This window comes from Ostrinia furnacalis, unplaced genomic scaffold (genome assembly GCF_004193835.3).
Source record: "Ostrinia furnacalis isolate ACB-3 unplaced genomic scaffold, ASM419383v2 OfSCF1351, whole genome shotgun sequence".
Lineage (NCBI taxonomy): Eukaryota > Metazoa > Arthropoda > Insecta > Lepidoptera > Crambidae > Ostrinia > Ostrinia furnacalis.
The window spans coordinates 554,001-572,230 of NW_021131590.1; the positions used below are offsets into that span (position 1 = coordinate 554,001).

The 18,230-nt window shown below is 40.7% G+C and overlaps 2 protein-coding genes across 2 annotated transcripts in view; both read left to right on the plus strand.

Moving 5' to 3' along the window:
• The window catches only part of Dyrk3 (Dual-specificity tyrosine phosphorylation-regulated kinase 3), a 198,911-nt gene extending 189,659 nt beyond the window's left edge, over positions 1–9,252 (plus strand). The window contains exons 2-6 of the mRNA XM_028304001.1: positions 1,688–1,844; positions 2,476–2,661; positions 5,786–5,888; positions 6,508–6,673; positions 9,213–9,252. Coding sequence (XP_028159802.1) covers positions 1,688–1,844; positions 2,476–2,661; positions 5,786–5,888; positions 6,508–6,673 — 612 coding nt within the window. The 3' untranslated portion in view covers positions 9,213–9,252. The remainder of the gene's footprint in view (positions 1–1,687; positions 1,845–2,475; positions 2,662–5,785; positions 5,889–6,507; positions 6,674–9,212) is intronic.
• On the plus strand, positions 8,395–13,836 carry LOC114352416 (zinc finger SWIM domain-containing protein 6-like). Its single transcript, XM_028304013.1, has 4 exons — positions 8,395–8,406; positions 9,213–9,333; positions 10,174–10,337; positions 12,332–13,836. Exons 1-3 carry the CDS (start codon positions 8,395–8,397, stop codon positions 10,305–10,307), a joined length of 267 nt encoding a protein of 88 aa, XP_028159814.1. The 3' UTR covers positions 10,308–10,337; positions 12,332–13,836.
• Positions 13,837–18,230: the final 4,394 nt, after the last annotated feature.

Consider the following 18,230-nt stretch of genomic DNA (forward strand, 5'->3'; position numbering starts at 1 on the left):
TCCTCGACCCTATCCAATGTTTATCCTATTTTTATATATATTTACATTTGTCTTAATATAAGTAGCTTTATTTAATACTAAGCATGTTGTGTACGCTGATTTTGGATCTCTGTTTAGTTATTTAATATTTTGTTAATTTCATGGCTATATAATTGACAGTGATCTGTTTGTGTACCTATTTTAAATAAATAAATAAATAAATAAATAAATAAATCAGACTTTACTTCTAGTGACACTATAGTTGTACTAGTCGTGAAGTTTCATACAGTATTACCTGAACCTGAAATATACTGAAGCCCAATAAAATAGGAAGATAGCGCAAACAATTTGAGGAAGTAGCGAGGTTATACTTGAGAGAGATTAATTCATGCTCGTAGGACGGATGACCTTCTAATAAAGGACAGTAAGAAGCTTAATTATGATGTGCATATGAAGCTTGAATGATGATGATTTAACTTTTAGATAAGACTATAATGACCGAAGTATAACTGTATAATGAAGGTTATGTAAGAATATCATTACTTCAGGTATACAGTCGCCGGCATATCAACCTTTACATTTTTGTTGCAATATACAACCTCAGTGTTTTTTTATCTTAATATATTATCGTTATCTGTAAATCGCCATTAATGTAATCTTTTCGGTTTTTTAAACCTTGCTCCCGCCTATATGAATTTTAATTTATTGAAAAATTAAAAGGTCCTGTATTATAATTTGATGAAGATTAAATGAATCGATTTTGTATGATTCCCAGATTATATTATGGCTTGCATAACATCTGAAAAATACGGTTTTACTTAACAAAATGACTTAAAACAACCGGAGACAAAAATCATGTTCATCTTTCTTTGTACAGGCCCTTTCATGTACCAGTTTATACGTTTGTTTCCTCCATTTTTGTTTTGCTACGGGGAAATTTAGAATCTTCCAGATCATTTGTCTTGGCTTGTTAACTATAAATATTGTTTACGATGATGCTCAGAACTCGTTTCTGAAGAATGCACGTTTGTTTCATTTTAGAGTTTCTGTGTAAGGACTAAATAAAGTGTAGATTGAAGCTCTTTTGCAATATGATCCTCTACCATCATCTTATTCGTTTCGCTATTGGCAGAGCGGTTAGTGGTCACGTTGAGGCGTTTTTCACATCGGTTGTAGAGGCGGATACAGCTCTCCGCACGGTTTCTCTCTGTGGGCAGACTGTCTGGTGCAGTCACTACCATAAAAAAATACAAAAATGAAGTAACTCTCTTATCCCAACTAATATTATAAATGCGAAAGTAACTCTGTCTGTCTGTCTGTCTGTCTGTCTGTCTGTTACGCTTTCCCGCTTAAACCTCGCAACCGATTTTGATGAAATTTGGCATAGAGATAGTTTGAGTCCCGGGAAAGAACATAGGATAGTTTTTATCCCGGTTTTTGAAACAGGGACGCACGCGATAAAGTTTTTCTGTGACAGACAAAATTCCACGCGGGCGAAGCCGCGGGCGGAAAGCTAGTTATAAATAAAAATAATAATAGTCTAGTTGCGAGAGTAATGTCAAAACTTTAATTCGTAAGAAAACCGTAACTGCTGCACTGCTAAAAAGTGCTTTAAGTTCTTCTCTTGATGCATGACTTTATTTTCCATTTCCTCATCTTTATTGCCTTACCAGTAAGAGAATCTGACCCTCCACCTCTTCTATTCCAGGTCATAGACTTCGGCAGCTCGTGCTACGAGCACCAGCGGGTGTACACGTACATCCAGTCGAGGTTCTACCGCGCGCCCGAGGTGATGATGGGCGCCCGGTACGGGATGCCCATCGACATGTGGTCCCTGGGATGCATCCTTGCGGAACTACTCACAGGTAAACATATCTTTATATTTGGTTACTGCTCTTGATTATGAGGACCTTTGCAAAAGCGAAACCAGGCTCCTATGAATCCTATTGGATCTTCCTAATAGAAATAAACTTGTGAATAATCTCGTTGCGGATTCTATGACTCTTTGACTTTCCTCGAGACTTCACTTCATTGGTTTTATAAGTGCGGTCAAGCTGTAGATCCTAGCTACATAGAGATAACAGTTTACTGGAAGCTGGTCCCGTACAACTTTGATAGAAACAGCTGTGAAGAAGTGACTTATTGGGAGCATAGACAAACTCACACTTAAATTAATGAGCATCGGTAAGACTAGGTACTACATATAATTAACTTTCTTTCTCACTTCACCTAATTATCAGACAATAGTAGGTCGTTAAATCTTTTATCATCATCATTGATTGATCCATCACTACACCAACTAGCACCTTTTTACTAAATTATCTACTTATTAATTTTACATGCCATACCATGGCGAGACGTTTTTAATTTTTTTACCATCTATTCTACCTTATCTGAAAGTAAATAAATGATTTGATTTGATTTAAGGTTACACATTCCGAAGGGTAAAATTACCCCAAAACAGAAGATGTCCTTTGAATTCACCCAACTTTCCAGGTTTCCCACTACTTCCCGGCGAGGATGAGGCGGACCAGATGGCCTGCATCATCGAGCTGCTCGGCATGCCTCCTCAGAAGCTGATCGAGCAGGGCAAGCGCTCCAAGAACTTCATCAGCAGCAAAGGGCTTCCGCGGTATTGCACGGCCACCACGCTGGCCGATGGCACTACTGTTTTAAGTGGAGGTTGGTAGAAAAACTTTATTATCACAACAATGAAGGTGTCCTTAATTTCGCGGCGCCACTCGGCATGGGGCACACTGAAAACCAGCGTCGTGGCCTTCCTTTCAGTGAGCCACGGCATTTTCTGAGTGGGGTCCCATTGCGATGGGCATCGCTGTCGCGACAGGGTGGCACTGCTCAGTTCACTTTTTATTTCCATGTAATGTGCTATTTCTGACTTTCTTTCCATATTATACCTTCTTTCGTCTTAACTAAGTTATGTTCATCGTAATAAATGTTCTTTCTTTCCATTGCTGCACTGGCTAGTGACAGGACCTTAATTTTTGGCGCGAATTGGTGTGACCAACATCAATAACTCCAAAGCATAAAGTTTCTAAAAATGCACATTATTCTGGTCTCAAAAGTCAATTTCTTCTCAATCAATTATTTCTTTTTTAGTTCCTTTTAATTTTTTAATTGCTTGGAAATTGCTAAAAAGTTAGTCTATTGAGTTGGTTAAGTAAATAAATAGTGAAGTCATTCATTATTGATTGCATTAGAAAATCTAATCAAAATCGTTTTGCTCTATAGATTTGTAGTTTGTTTTTAAATTGTGTAGTAAAAATTCATTGAAGATACCCCAATAATAATGTTAAATTCCATATTATTACGTAGCTAAACGAATCGAAATATGTAATTTAAATAAACTTCTAAATTGATCAATTACCTCACTCATAAAAGCAAAACCCCGTCCTTTACCCCCAAATTACCATACAAAAGAATCGCCTTCCAAAACAATAATTAATTATAACTCACATCTGATATCCTGCAAAAAATCGCGCACAAGGAAAACATTAACATGGACGTGGGTGAATCTGTGAAGATATATGGTGTCCCTTCGAGGAACTTGCCAAAAATCTTTCTACGAAGCAAACCAATAAATTATAGATTGGAAACTAGGAAATTGTATGCAAATCATATGGTTCATTGTACACATACTTACTTCGAAAATACATTAATGTCAGTCAGACGTAAATGATTCTAGCTACTCGGTAGATTGGAAATGATTGGGTCAATAACTACTCGTATCTAGTATGTATAAATGTATAGGATTAATGGGAAAAAAATAGATCGACAGAAGAAAAAATTAATGAATAACACAAACCTGCAACAGACCAGCTATATCCGTCATAGAACCCATGAAAGGTGAAGGTAGTAAACAGCTCGAGTGGACACTTACGTCTCTTGCTTGATGGATCGACGATTATGAAGTTGGTTGAAAAGGCTGAAATTAACTTGCTTAAAAGTAACAGACTAATTCGAAGAATAACTTCTATACCACTTGAAGAATAAATCTTACGAGTCTAGTGGTTAAATCTCTAATCTCTCTCTAATAAATCTATGTAGAGAAGAGTAGGTATATTAAAGCTGCTTTTTTCGTTGTTTAATTATGGTTTCGTATGGTTTGTTTACAAATATTCGTAAGTAGCTAGTGTTCAGTAATTCATGCTGTTATATTCATACATCTCTTGAACTATAAATGGAAAAAGTCTAGAATTTTAAGCTTAAAATCATCGGAATATGTGTGTTATCGCGAGTCTTCCCTCATGCCCTCATCATTATAAATAACCCTTCAAAATATTTACAAAACCACTCGCCTACATTCAAAACGTTACGTTGCAATGTGCAATGACTGAAAGTATGAATCAGAGAGATTCCAAACGACATGCTGCAATATCTATAAATTTTAACTTTTCGTCAGACTGGGTTCTACGCCCCGCCATCTGAATCAGAAGCTTTTTTTGAAAGCTTGTCAGACAGACGCAAAAGCTTCCTACGTAATAGGACAATTCTACTGAATATTTTAGATTCCAAAAAACCCGCCCACCACTTTTTCAGCATGGTGTGCAATCGAATGAATTTAAACATTTGATTTTGATTTCATAAATAACATAAGAAATGATGGGCTTTCCGTAAAAAATCATTTCCTCCCATTTACCCTTAAATTTTCTTACCAGACTTAATACCAATCCAAAGACCAATTTATTATCTCTATAAAATTGTTTATGTGCGGAAATGTAATAAATCTATAGTAAGACATGACATCTAGAATAGTTAATTTTATGTAAACTGACACTTAACTGATTATAGATTTACGCCAATCTTGTTTGTATACCTATTACAAATAAATAAATAAATAAATAAATCTTACCAACCTCTATGATTGTGAAAACATTGTAAAAGATACCGCGTTTACTAGATTGTCGCTAAACCGTCTGATCTTCTTGGGCCCCAGCCAATTTGATACGCAATCGTTTGGTAAATCCCATCTAGTTTGTCATCCCATTAAAAAAGCCCACACTCTAAATTACTCTGCATGTTACTTTTAGCTAAAATAAACTCGCATTCATTAACTTCTAGTATAAACTGAACTCTGGTTTTGTTAACAAAGTGACATGTTTTGAACCATTAAAAGAAATTGAGTTAAAAATAATCTAGATCAAAATAAAATATTTTAAGATTAGGTAGGTACATAAACTAAAACACGGAGAAAACAAAAAGATGGCGTTGCATTTAACGCAATTATATGCCTTAAAACATTACCCTCCTTCTTGCGCAGTCGGGTAAAAAGTGACACATCCGTATTCTAGACTCTTTTCCTATTCCTACTTCATGATGCTATTGTATTCCATCTCAATAATTATTAATTCAATTTATTTAATTGAAGTAATTACAATCAAAGATCTGAAGAACAATGAGTACCTACATTTGTCATTTTCTTTAAAAATGCGGAGAAATGTATTTCCTTGCTGTCTTATGGTTTTATAAAAAAATTATAATCGAAAATAGATTTATATCGCTATATGGACGATTAGAAAAAGTAAATTGCGCTGTAATTAGACTAAAAAAATAAGCTACTGTTATTTTTTACATTCAAACTGGAAATGTTTACGTGAATAACGTAAATTAAAGCAACACAGCAGTGTAGTGTAGAGTTTCTAATGTCAAAATATTGGCCGAAAAACGAATGTGTTTAAAAAAACATCTCAAAGATTCTAGAACCCGTGCCCATCGTTCTCTCGTCTACTTTTACTATTGTTTATTATTAATTAATGTATTTTTAACATGTATCCTTTTTATATTTCAGGAATGTCGAGGAGAGGGAAGCCACGAGGTCCGCCAGGATCCAAGAGCTTTGTGACAGCCCTCAAGGGCTGTCAAGATAAGTTCTTTATTGATTTCATTAGACGGTTAGTATTAAACTTTATGTATCATGTCTTTAGAGTAATTAATTATTAGTTGTTCTCCAAATTTAGAAAAGGAGTAATATTTCACCACTCAATGACGCAGTGGCGCGGCGAGTCGCCTTGACCGCTAGGCGCCCTGCGCTGCGGTAAAAGAAAACCATTTTTTTTTATTGTTGGTATAGTAGTTGAGATTAAGTTGCAGTCTAGTCCTTCTTAATGTGTGCTACGTCCGTAGCTCAAAGTTGCTCAGCGTGCTTTGGTAAGGGCTATGCTCGGTTTTACTTTACGAGATCAAATCAGAAATGAGGAGAACCTTCGGAGCCCGACGAAGCTGAAGTAGCAGAATGTGCAGGGCTTATAGTACGCAGAACTGACTGCCGATAGGGCAGCGAGGTTCTGGAGTGCCTCGCTACGTACCAGTAAACGCAGATTGGGATCCACCCATAAGGCCCGACACCTTCATACAGGTAGCAGGAACGCACTGGATGCAGGCCGCTACCAACCGAGCGAAATGGAAATTATTGGGATAGGCCTATATTCAACAGTGAACGTCCTGTGACTGAAGTGATGATGATGACGAGTAGACTTCCATTGTATAATCCTTTATCCCTTGTCTTCCCAGATGCCTCGAGTGGGACCCAGAGAAGCGGCTAACGCCAGCGGCGGCTCTGCGCCACGCGTGGCTGCGCCGGCGCCTTCCGCGCGCGCCCCACGACGAGGAGCAGAACCACGTTAGTATAGCGCACCACGTCAAACGACTCGCCCACGCTAAATGCACAGACAAATAGGTTTGTTGGTACCGCTTCTTTTTTGTTTTGGGGCCGCTTGTGGCGTTGCGAATGGGTTAGGTTAGGTTAGGTTATAATTTTAGGTTAGGTTTCATATCTAATACATTTTTTCCCAAAAAAAAGGTTATAATTTTCAGTGCAGACGCTAAATTTATTTTGAATTTCGTATTATCTTCTTGTTCTTTTTCTATCAAGTGGGTTGTTGTAGCTAGTGAAATCCTAGTCATTATTATGATAGTGTCATAAAGATGCACTTAATTCTAATATGTTAGTTTATTTTACAAATTAAGTCAGAAGATTTAATAGCCGCCATAGGAGACTGACACGACTCACGAATAATTTTATTGATCTAAACCTTAATTGAACAAGCGAACGAATATAGGTAGGTACGGATAATTTGTTATCATCCCACTTGAGGATCGGATCTAAAGTTCTATGTATTTTAATAATATCATTCACATTACATAATGGTACCCCATCTGGACAGATTTTAGACACATTTTAACCTTACGTTATTTAGATTCTAAACCCAATCGCAACGATATTCGATTTAGTAATTTGTTAATTATTATTATAATTTCTTCATAATAATCGATATCCACAAGCGGTCCCGTTTATTTTGCTTTAAGTTGCATTTAATTTTATTTCCTTAGGCATTCAGGATCGACGGACGAGACCGATTTTTCTTTTAAACGAAATGCCCATTCTTTCTCTATTTTTCTCTATTCCGATAACAAACTGTCATGCTATCTGTAAATTATTCTTATTTCTGTTTTTTCCTTTGAGCTGTATTTTACGAACTTGTGCTTGGCCTTTGCTCCTTTTTCTTGGCCTTTTAGAAAAAATGGAGCTGGATGCATGTATTTTGTTAATCAGTGTATTAAATACAGTAACGTACGCATGTCTTTAACAGCCTGCGTAATTAGTTTTTGTTTTAATATTTGAATTTGGGCATGCATGGTTTGATTTTTGTTGGATGATACTTTTTGCCATAAAAAAGCAATGTTTTCCTTTTATTAACAATGGTAGTTAGAAATATAAAACTGTTGGTTTTGTTTTTGTTTGAGTTGATGCTATTAACTTGCAATTTATGTCAAGCTGTAGCATTATAGTATTTAGGGCTGATTTATCAATCGTCGGATAACTTTTAACTGAAGAATAAGTTTGTCACTTTGGCATATTTCCCATACTAAACCTGTCAAAGTGCCAAACTTATTCTTCAGTTAAAAGTTATCTGACGATTGAAAAATCAGGCCTTAAAAAACACTAAACATAAGAATTAATATTGAATGAAGAATGTTATGTAGAATAGAAAGGCAAGATAAATAGCATTCTAAGTGACTACTATGTCACATTTTTTTACAATAGGAAAAGATATCATATTAGGAAAAGGGATTAGAATATACGACCTTCCACTTGCTGGTATCTTCTACCACTGAACTATTTTCAATTTTGATACTACCTTATTGAACTACAATTCTACAAAATAATGGTAATATGTATGTAGGTAGGTGTTCCAGATTGGCATTTATGTTGGCGACTCAGTGTGATGGCAATACATCGTCGCTTTGTCGTCATAGTGCTTAGGGATACAGGTTCGATTCCTAGTTGGGCCAATTCAGAATAAGAACTTGTTTAAATTCCACGTACAACGTGTGCTGAAAGATCACAACAAATCTGAAAATTGCTATGAACATGTTAAAGTACTTACCAAGGGCAGAATGTATTCGGTCGTATCTACGTGATCTCCAGACAGAAGCATATAAAATCCGTCTGTTATTATAAAGAAACTATAACTTTTATCTATTTGTTTAAACTTGCGTTGAGGGCGTTGATCCCTGCGACACAGTTTTATGCTGCTTTTACACTATGCGGAAATTTGCCGAGTCAAGTCAAAAAAACAGAGTGGGGATGAAATTCATTCATAATTCATCCTCACTCTACTGTTTTTTTGACTTGACTCGGTAAATTTCCGCATAGTGTAAAAGCAGCATTATACTTCTGCAGGGGTCATCGTTTTTCATTGTATTATGTACCCTTGTACAGTCGCGGAATGAAAAGGTTCGTCACCTTAGTGTCGGTTTTCGCTTGCACTAGGTACTGTAAGAGTCAAACCTGCCAACATAACAGTGCAAGAAAACAGTGCTGCTAACATTTAAATATATATGACGTTTGCTAACGTATGGTTTTGCTTGTTTATTTTTCTATCCCATCAGTGCAATGCAATAATGACATTGACCAATTGACAATATTTTTTTTTATTTAATAGAAATAATAATGGCAGGTTGAACCAACAAGAAGGTTTTAGTTTATCAATCATAATAATCTTCTTGACAAGATAAATCGTCAAACAACTTTGATCTGAATAATTTTGAACTTTACTGACGAACAGTTAAGGATTATTTTTTCTAACTCGAGATTATTCTGTAACATAGTTTCAAAAGGTAATATGTGCTCGCGATTCGTTGAAGGAATCAATTTGAAAGCTGACGAACCTTTTCATTCTGTGACTGTACTATTATATGTTGTTTGGCCACAGACGAGCGGGGGCGCGGTGGGGGGCGCGGCGGGCGCGGGCGGCAGCGGCGGCGGGCGGGGCGGCTCTCTCCGCACCCCTCTCGCTCGCACGCCCGTCACCTTCAACGCATCGCAAGTCGCAAGTGAGTACTATTAGAGGCCGGTCGATCTATTCTCATAAATAAAACACTGGATACTCATCTTTCACATTATATTGCCTTAATTTAGATACAATTCATCACTTAGCACAAAAGCGCGCGGAGTCGTCTCCGCGCGTCCCTCTATTCTGACGTTTGATTCTCGTGTGACATTGACGTATTGTCAATGTCACTATGACAGCAACTCATTGGCCACAACTATACCGTTATTTTAACGTTTTAGATTTTTCATAATTAACAGTACTTAATAAAAGATAAAGTTATTTACAAAGGTTGGTAAGTTACGGATAGGGTTTTCATCAGAAAAAGACGGAAACGGTGCACTTTTAAAAGATACTTACTTATTATACGAAACGCACCTGTAACTCCCCCGGAGCCGCGGATGTTTATGGATGGGTGGCAGTAATCACTTACCATCAGGCGATCCTTTGCTCGTTTGCCTTCTGTCCCATGTATAAAAAAAGAAAAAAAACCACGCTTTTGTAATGTAAGTGATGTCAAAAATAGAAGCAGAAGAAAGAAATAAAATATGAAGAAGAGGAGGCTATAGAGTACTACTGCCCTATCTTTTATTCACACTTTTCATGAAATCAGTGAAATAATTTATCATGAATTATTCTGGTTGATAGGACAGAACCTAGAAGAAAAAGCGAGAGCTTTGTGGCCTTCCTAGGGGAAGGTCTACGTAGCTGATGATCATAATTATATTGATAACTGAATTCCTACAAGATTACTAAACATGTCTGTGTTTAAAATGAATAAATGGATGTAATATTGTTCAATGAAGATCTACTTACAGTAACCCTTCATCCGTTATCTTTCCAGAAGCGAAACTACAAGCAGCATTATCGGAAGAGAGCGGTTCAGCGAGCGGGGTCAGCGGGGTTAGCGGGGCGGGATGCGGCGGGCGCGGCGCCTACTGGGCCGCCAAGCTGCCCCACCTGCCCGCGCCGTCCTAGCGGCCGCCCGACGCGCGCCGCCTCGCCAAGGTGAGCCTTACGTCCTCGCCATAGGGTCCCCATTGCACTGGCTGCGGGCGCGGCGCCTACTGGGCCGCCAAGCTGCCCCACCTGCCCGCGCCGTCCTAGCGGCCGCCCGACGCGCGCCGCCTCGCCAAGGTGAGCCTTACGTCCTCGCCATAGGGTCCCCATTGCACTGGCTGCGGGCGCGGCGCCTACTGGGCCGCCAAGCTGCCCCACCTGCCCGCGCCGTCCTAGCGGCCGCCCGACGCGCGCCGCCTCGCCAAGGTGAGCCTTACGTCCTCGCCATAGGGTCCCCANGTATTATTATACGCGAGGCCGGCCTCCCGCGCGCGTGTTTTGTTTGGATACTAAACGTATTGTAAGCATTTAAAGTTATCATTTGTGTTTATGATGATGCATAATTGATGCTAATTGCATCAATTATGTTTGTTATGTTCTTTTTTTCTGATTATATTTTTTTGTTCCTAAACCTAACCTGTAGTTAAACCTAATATTTTCATGAATTTTCCTATTTTAAAAATGACAATATAAAAAACATTTATAACAAAATGTGTACGTAAGCATAGGGGGAGGGGGTAGTACTTTNAATGGATGTAATATTGTTCAATGAAGATCTACTTACAGTAACCCTTCATCCGTTATCTTTCCAGAAGCGAAACTACAAGCAGCATTATCGGAAGAGAGCGGTTCAGCGAGCGGGGTCAGCGGGGTTAGCGGGGCGGGATGCGGCGGGCGCGGCGCCTACTGGGCCGCCAAGCTGCCCCACCTGCCCGCGCCGTCCTAGCGGCCGCCCGACGCGCGCCGCCTCGCCAAGGTGAGCCTTACGTCCTCGCCATAGGGTCCCCATTGCACTGGCTGCGGGCGCGGCGCCTACTGGGCCGCCAAGCTGCCCCACCTGCCCGCGCCGTCCTAGCGCCCGCCCGACGCGCGCCGCCTCGCCAAGGTGAGCCTTACGTCCTCGCCATAGGGTCCCCATTGCACTGGCTGCGGGCGCGGCGCCTACTGGGCTGCCAAGCTGCCCCACCTGCCCGCGCCGTCTCGCCAAGGTGAGCCTTACTTCCTCGCCATAGGGTCCCCATTGCACTGGCTGCGGGCCGCGGCGCCTACTGGGCTGCCAAGCTGCCCCACCTGCCCGCGCCGTCCTAGCGCCCGCCGCCTTGCCAAGGTGAGCCTTACGTCCTCGCCATAGGGTCCCCATTGCACTGGTTGCGGGGGCGCAGCGCCTACTGGGCCGCCAAGTTGCCCCACCTGCCCGCGCCGTCTCGCCAAGGTGAGCCTTACTTCCTCGCCATAGGGTCCCCATTGCACTGGCTGCGGGCGCGGCGCCTACTGGGCCGCCAAGCTGCCCCACCTGCCCGCGCCGTCCTAGCGGCCGCCCGACGCGCGCCGCCTCGCCAAGGTGAGCCTTACGTCCTCGCCATAGGGTCCCCATTGCACTGGCTGCGGGCGCGGCGCCTACTGGGCCGCCAAGCTGCTCCACCTGCCTGCGCCGTCCGACGCGCGCCGCCTCGCCAAGGTGAGCCTTACGTCCTCGCCATAGGGTCCCCATTGCACTGGCTGCGGGCGCGGCGCCTACTGGGCCGCCAAGCTGAGGTAATCTAGACATTCCTTAGCATACGGTCCTTATTTCATAAAATTTAAGGTGAGTGAAGATGAGTGCCAAAGTGCCCTTATTATAAATTCTCTTTCCCACCCAGTTGTCGTCTCTCGAGAATAGCTAAAGTAACTAACCCTATTTTAAGAATCATTTTTTTTCCACTAGGTGTCGTCCCTCTAATGCCGGTTGCAATCTGCATTAAACTATGGAAAACTTCGTCAGCTATGCGAGCTAAAGTAGCTCTTGGTCCGCAACCGGCACTCGTCTACGCCAAAATACTGTAACTTTTTCGGCACGAGATGGTGTCTCTAGAATTTGTGTTCCTTTGTGTTTTGAGATCTTTTTCGCATCTTACAAAACAAACTCTCCGTTCCTCTTTTCTAAATACTTCTCTTTCTCCCAGGTGTCGTCCCTAGAAGCGCCGCGGCGTTGCGCCGGCGCCGGTACCGCGGGCAGCGCGCGCTTAGAACTCGAGCGGCGCTCGCTTGACCTGGAGCGCGACTTGGCGCCGCATGCGCATTCCGACGCCTCGCTGGACGACCGCGACCACCTCGTCTGATCACCGGGGAGGGGGTGGGAGGGGAGGGGAGGAGAGGGCTGTGACGGTGTCAGATTAAAGGGAGAGGTGAGGGCAACCTTGAATGGGAAAGATGAGATGGGACGTTACATATGAGAGCTATAATATTGAAATGTTACCTTGAATGGGAAAGATGAGACACTGGGACATTAAATATGTGAGCTAATGTAACCTTGAATGGGAGAGATAAGATACTGGGACGTTACATCTTCTTCTTCTTCTTTTCAGCCAAATGAGGGCTGTGACGGTGTCAGATTAAATGGGAGAAGTGAGGGCTATAACCTTGAATGGGAGAGATGAGATACTGGGACGTTACATATGAGAGCTATAACATTGATATGTAACCTTGAATGGGAGAGATGAGATACTACGTTAGATGTGAGAGCTATAACATTGATATGTAACCTTGAATGGGAGAGATGAGATACTGGGACTTTAATGGGAGATGTGAGCTATAACATTGATTATGTGATCTTAAATGGAGGTGATGCCAAACTGGTACGTTGTGACTTGAAACGTGAAAAGCCCTTTAGAAGTGTACAGTCTTTATAAGGTATATTGTAAATCGAAGAGGTATAACGAATATAAGAGGCCTTAAAGATGTACTCGTAAATATGGAAAGGTTTTTAACCTGAACGACGCGAAATAAACTGAAGAGTTTATAACAACAATGAAAAAGATCAAAATTATTCAAAATAAATGCAAGGGCAAGAGAAGATAATCTAGTTTTAAAAACCAGAGGCTTTTAAATGAATTAACCAAAAGAGGCTAAATCAAAAGTGTAAAGAAAACGCTGAAAAATTGCAACCATTGACATCGAAATCGTGGACGAAAACTGATCCACAAAGAAGTATGTATCTAAATTCATGTGTTACTTTATATTATCCTTCGTACCAATGATCAGAATTGACTTGTCTACTAAAAAGGAAAATCATCATCCCAAAGAAGAAAAAAATTGCAATCACTGCTCTATTGAAGCTGTATACAACTACGCGCATGGAAGAAAATAAGAACCTAATAAAAATAAATAAAAAGATAATAATAACTCCACTTTGTTTCGCATCGCCACTGGCAGCAGAAGATAATGAAACAACGAAATTAAAAATCGCCGTACACATACATAGATCCATCTAGAAGTTAAATGTGAAAGTAGATCGTTCATAAATAAGCCTCTCCAAATATCTCAAAAAAGGTTTTCCCAAGTCAGCTCTCTCAGCCTTTTCTCATATTGTGACATCGACGGGACCTGACAGTCTCTTGCCCCCAAATGTCCCCCCCGGTGACTATAGTGCGTGAGTGAACCGTGGTGCTGCAGACAGACTTGCGAGTGACTTGCGNAGGTAATCTAGACTTTCCTTAGCATACGGTCCTTATTTGATAAAATGTAAGGTGAATGAAGAAGAGTGCCAAAGTGCCCTTATTATAAATTCTCTTTCCCACCCAGTTGTCGTCGTTCGAGAATAGCTAAAGTAACTAACCCTATTTTGAGAATCCTTTTTTTCCACTAGGTGTCGTCCCTGTAATGCTGGTTGCAGTCGGCATCCAACTACATGTATGGAAGACTCTGTCAGCTATGCGAGCTAAAGTAACTTTCTCTTGCAACCGGCACTCGACTATGCCAAAATACTGTAATTTTTTCGGTACGAGATGGTGTCTCTAGAATTTGTGTTCCTTTGTGTTTTGAGATCTTTTTCGCATCTTACAAAACGTAAACTCTCTGTACTTCTTTTCTAAATAGTTCTTTCTCCACCAGGTGTCGTCCCTAGAAGCGCCGCGGCGTTGCGCCGGCGCCGGTACCGCGGGCAGCGCGCGCTTAGAACTCGAGCGGCGCTCGCTTGACCTGGAGCGCGACTTGGCGCCGCATGCGCATTCTGACGCTTCGCTGGACGACCGCGACCACCTCGTCTGATCACCGGGGAGGGGGTAGGGGGTCGCAGGGGAGGAGAGGGCTGTGACGGTGTCAGATTAAAGGGAGAGGTGAGGGCAACCTTGAATGGGAGAGATGAGATACTGGGAAGTTACATATGAGAGCTATAACATTGAATGGGAGAGATGAGATACTGGGACGTTACATATGAGAGCTATAACATTGAATGGGAGAGATGAGATACTGGGACGTTACATATGAGAGCTATAACATTGATATGTAACCTTGAATGGGAGAGATGAGATACTGGGACTTTACATACGAGAGCTACAATATTGATATGTAACCTTGAATGGGAGAGATGAGATACTGGGACGTTACATATGAGAGCTATAATATAGATATGTAACCTTGAATAGGAGAGATGAGATACTACGTTAGATGTGAGAGCTATAACATTGATATGTAACCTTTAATGGGAGAGATGGGATACTGGGACATTAAATATGAGAGCTATAACATTGATATGTAACCTTGAATGGGAGAGATGAGATACTACGTTAGATGTGAGAGCTATAATATTGAAATGTTACCTTGAAGGGGAAAGATGAGATACTGGGACTTTAATGGGAGATGTGAGCTATAACATTGATGATGTGATCTTAAATGGAGGTGATGCCGACTTGGTACATTGTGACTTGAAACGTGAAAAGCCCTTTAGAAGAGCTTGAGATGACCGTTGTTAACTTTGTGAAAAGAAGGCATTTGTGAGAACTTAAGACGGCCTTTACGAGAGCTTAAGAGTTTGTGAGAGCTCAATACAGGCTTTATAAAGAATATTGTAAATCGAAGAGGCATAACGAACTTAAGAGGCCTTAAAAATGTACTCGTAAATATGGAAAGGTTTTTAACCTCAACGACGCGAAGTAAACTGAAGAATTTATAACAACAATGAAAAAGATCGAATTCATTCAAAATAAATGCAAAGACAATGACAAATGTAAGCTATAAAGATACAGTAAATGTCTTCTCGACACCCCCAGACAGAGGTTTTACGTCTTTCCAGAAAGAACCAAATTAAAAAAGGGAGAGAATCTAGTTTAAAAACCAGAGGCTTTTAAATGAATTAACCAAAAGAGGCTAAATCAAAAGTGTAAAGATAACGCTGAAAAATTTCAAACATTGCTATCCAAGTCGTGGAAGAAAATTTTTCTAGAAAGAAATTCCTAAATTCATATGTTACTTTATAGTATCCTTCGTACCAATGATCAGAATTTACTTGTCTACTAAAAAGGAAGAACATCATCCCAAAAAAGAAAAAAATTGCAATCACTGCTCTATTGAAGCTGTATACAACAACTCGGCCCAAGGAAGAAGATAAGAACCAATAAAATTAATAAATCTAGATTATTTGGCATCGCCACCGTCAGCAGAATATAGATGTGAAAATAGTAGATCCATCTAGAAGTTAAAAGTGAAAGACTGCTCACAAATAAACCTCTCCAAATATCTCAAAAAAAGGTTTTCTCAAGTCAGCTCTCTCAGCCTTTTCTCATATTGTGACATCGACTGGACCTAATAGTCTCTGACCCCCAAAAGTCCCCCCCGGTGACAATAGTGCGTGAGTGAACCGTGGTGCTGCAGACAGACTTGCGAGTGACATGCGAGTGACTTGTGCCCGAGTGAGTGCCCCCGTGCCCTTACGGACCCGGTCAGAAGAGCTTATTGACCCTATATGTATATGTATAAATATATAATCGTACTTTTAGATGTTGTTCCGCTTAGCGTGGAAGTTTTTTTTATTGAAATAGATAGTGAGATTAACACTGCCACAGATCTTAACAATCAATGTTAAACCGCGTATAGTCTAATTAATAATCCATTTTGTTATATGATATACCGATAGCCTCTTCTGACCGTTCCGTAGCATCCATCGCTTCGCGTAATGGTATGAGACCGCCGCCGCCATTTTTTTAAAACCCGCGCCTTATTACCGAAATTCACCGAACATTCACCTTGTAGCCGAATGTTCGTTGACGTTTCGTGTCGATGTACCGTCGTACTTTTGTAACCTGGGTAGCTTCCTCGCGGCTGTGGCTTTAATTTCGAAGTTGTGAGCTCTAGCAAGAGACCGTGAATTCAGGCAAGAGGTTATGACCACTGGCATGAGTTCACGGTGTCTGGCAAGCGTTTACGATGTCTGGCAAGCGGTCACGACCCCTTGGCAAGCGGTCACGACGCCTGGCAAGCGGTCACGACCCTTGGCAAGCGGTCACGACTCCTGGCAAGCGGTCACGACGCCTGGCAAGCGGTCACGACTCCTGGCAAGCGGTCACGATCCCTGGCAAGCGGTCACGACCCCTGGCAGAGGCCACAGCCGCGACGAAGGCCCGCAGCACATCGTTTGTCATGTTCCTACTGCGGCGGCTCACGGGCGACCGACTCGATGTAGTGCATAGAGGCAAAAATGATCTCAGTTAATAAAATAAAGACTATGAATAAGTATAACGGACGTCTAGTGGAATTGTGCGAGTGACTTAACGTATTTTACCGTTTTCTATGTATTATACATGTAACGTAAACGTAAGGACGTTCGAGTCGGGTGTGTCGTGTTAGTGCCTACTGAGTCTGGATTAGAATTAGGAACCTCGACCACTGATAAGGGAACTCTTTGAACATTTTACCGAAAAACGACATGTTAGCTTTCGAGGGATGAATTTTGAACGCTCGCGATCGTATGTGAATTCGTTGAGTCTTGCCGAGCGATGCGCAAGATTTACACTGAATTTGCCCCTGAATGAAGCGATTACGAATTATATTTAGACTGTACTGGGAATACGTATTTCGGACGAAAAGTTCGAATCACATTTCCGCATCAAATGTAATGTATGAATATAATTTAGTACAAGTTTCTGAGCCCGTCCGGTGCGCCGGCGCGCGACACACGAGCGAATTTTTATATAAGTAATATAGCGAAAAATTCACTCTCGAAAACAAGTAGTGTAAGCGAAACTATTAATGTGTGTAACAATTTTCTACGGAATCAAATTACTTTTTGTTTTAATCTTAATTTTACAATTCGACTTTAAGTTTACAATCGTGTTAGTTCATTGTCAAGTGATATAGAAGTTGTAACGAAACAGTGACCTTAAAATTGGAATTCTTAAAGGATGTAAGGGTAGATAGATACATGGCCTTTCGCTAGTTTTAAGTGCTATGCTATATTTTATTTTGTGAATAGCATAGTGTATGTTGTGATGTATATGGTTTATACATTATCATTTATGTAGTTGAATACCTATATTGTATCTGACCATAGGTATTTGTTATGTTTGACGCGAAGTACAGTAATTGTGAGCATTGCGCATGATTTGATTGTTCCTTTTTAATTTATTTTCGGTTGTTGACACATATCAAACTAGACGCTTTGCCGTTGAAAAATAATACTAATGTGTATCCATCGAAGACTCTCATGTCTTTATACTTCTATAATATCGGTGCAATACGAAAAATTTTTTCTTTGATCACTTATTTTGTCTTCCTGTTATCTTAAAGATTTACTAAAGGCCTACGATGTATTCGTCTAAAGCATTTTTATTTTTAGTTTGTAGTTATTTTTCTTTTGATATGTATGTGGTACATAGAAATTGTAACGAATAATTAGCAAATGAAATGCAACTGTATTGTTGTGGCTTTGAACAGCGTCGAGGAAGCTGCGCCCAAAACTCTTGCGACTTATTAATTTGTACAAAATACGCCGATTGTCTGTTAACATCATAATTTTAAACAAATGACAGAGTGTGACATTTATTTTTAGTAATTCATATTAGTTTAAACAACGTGTAACGTTTATTTTAA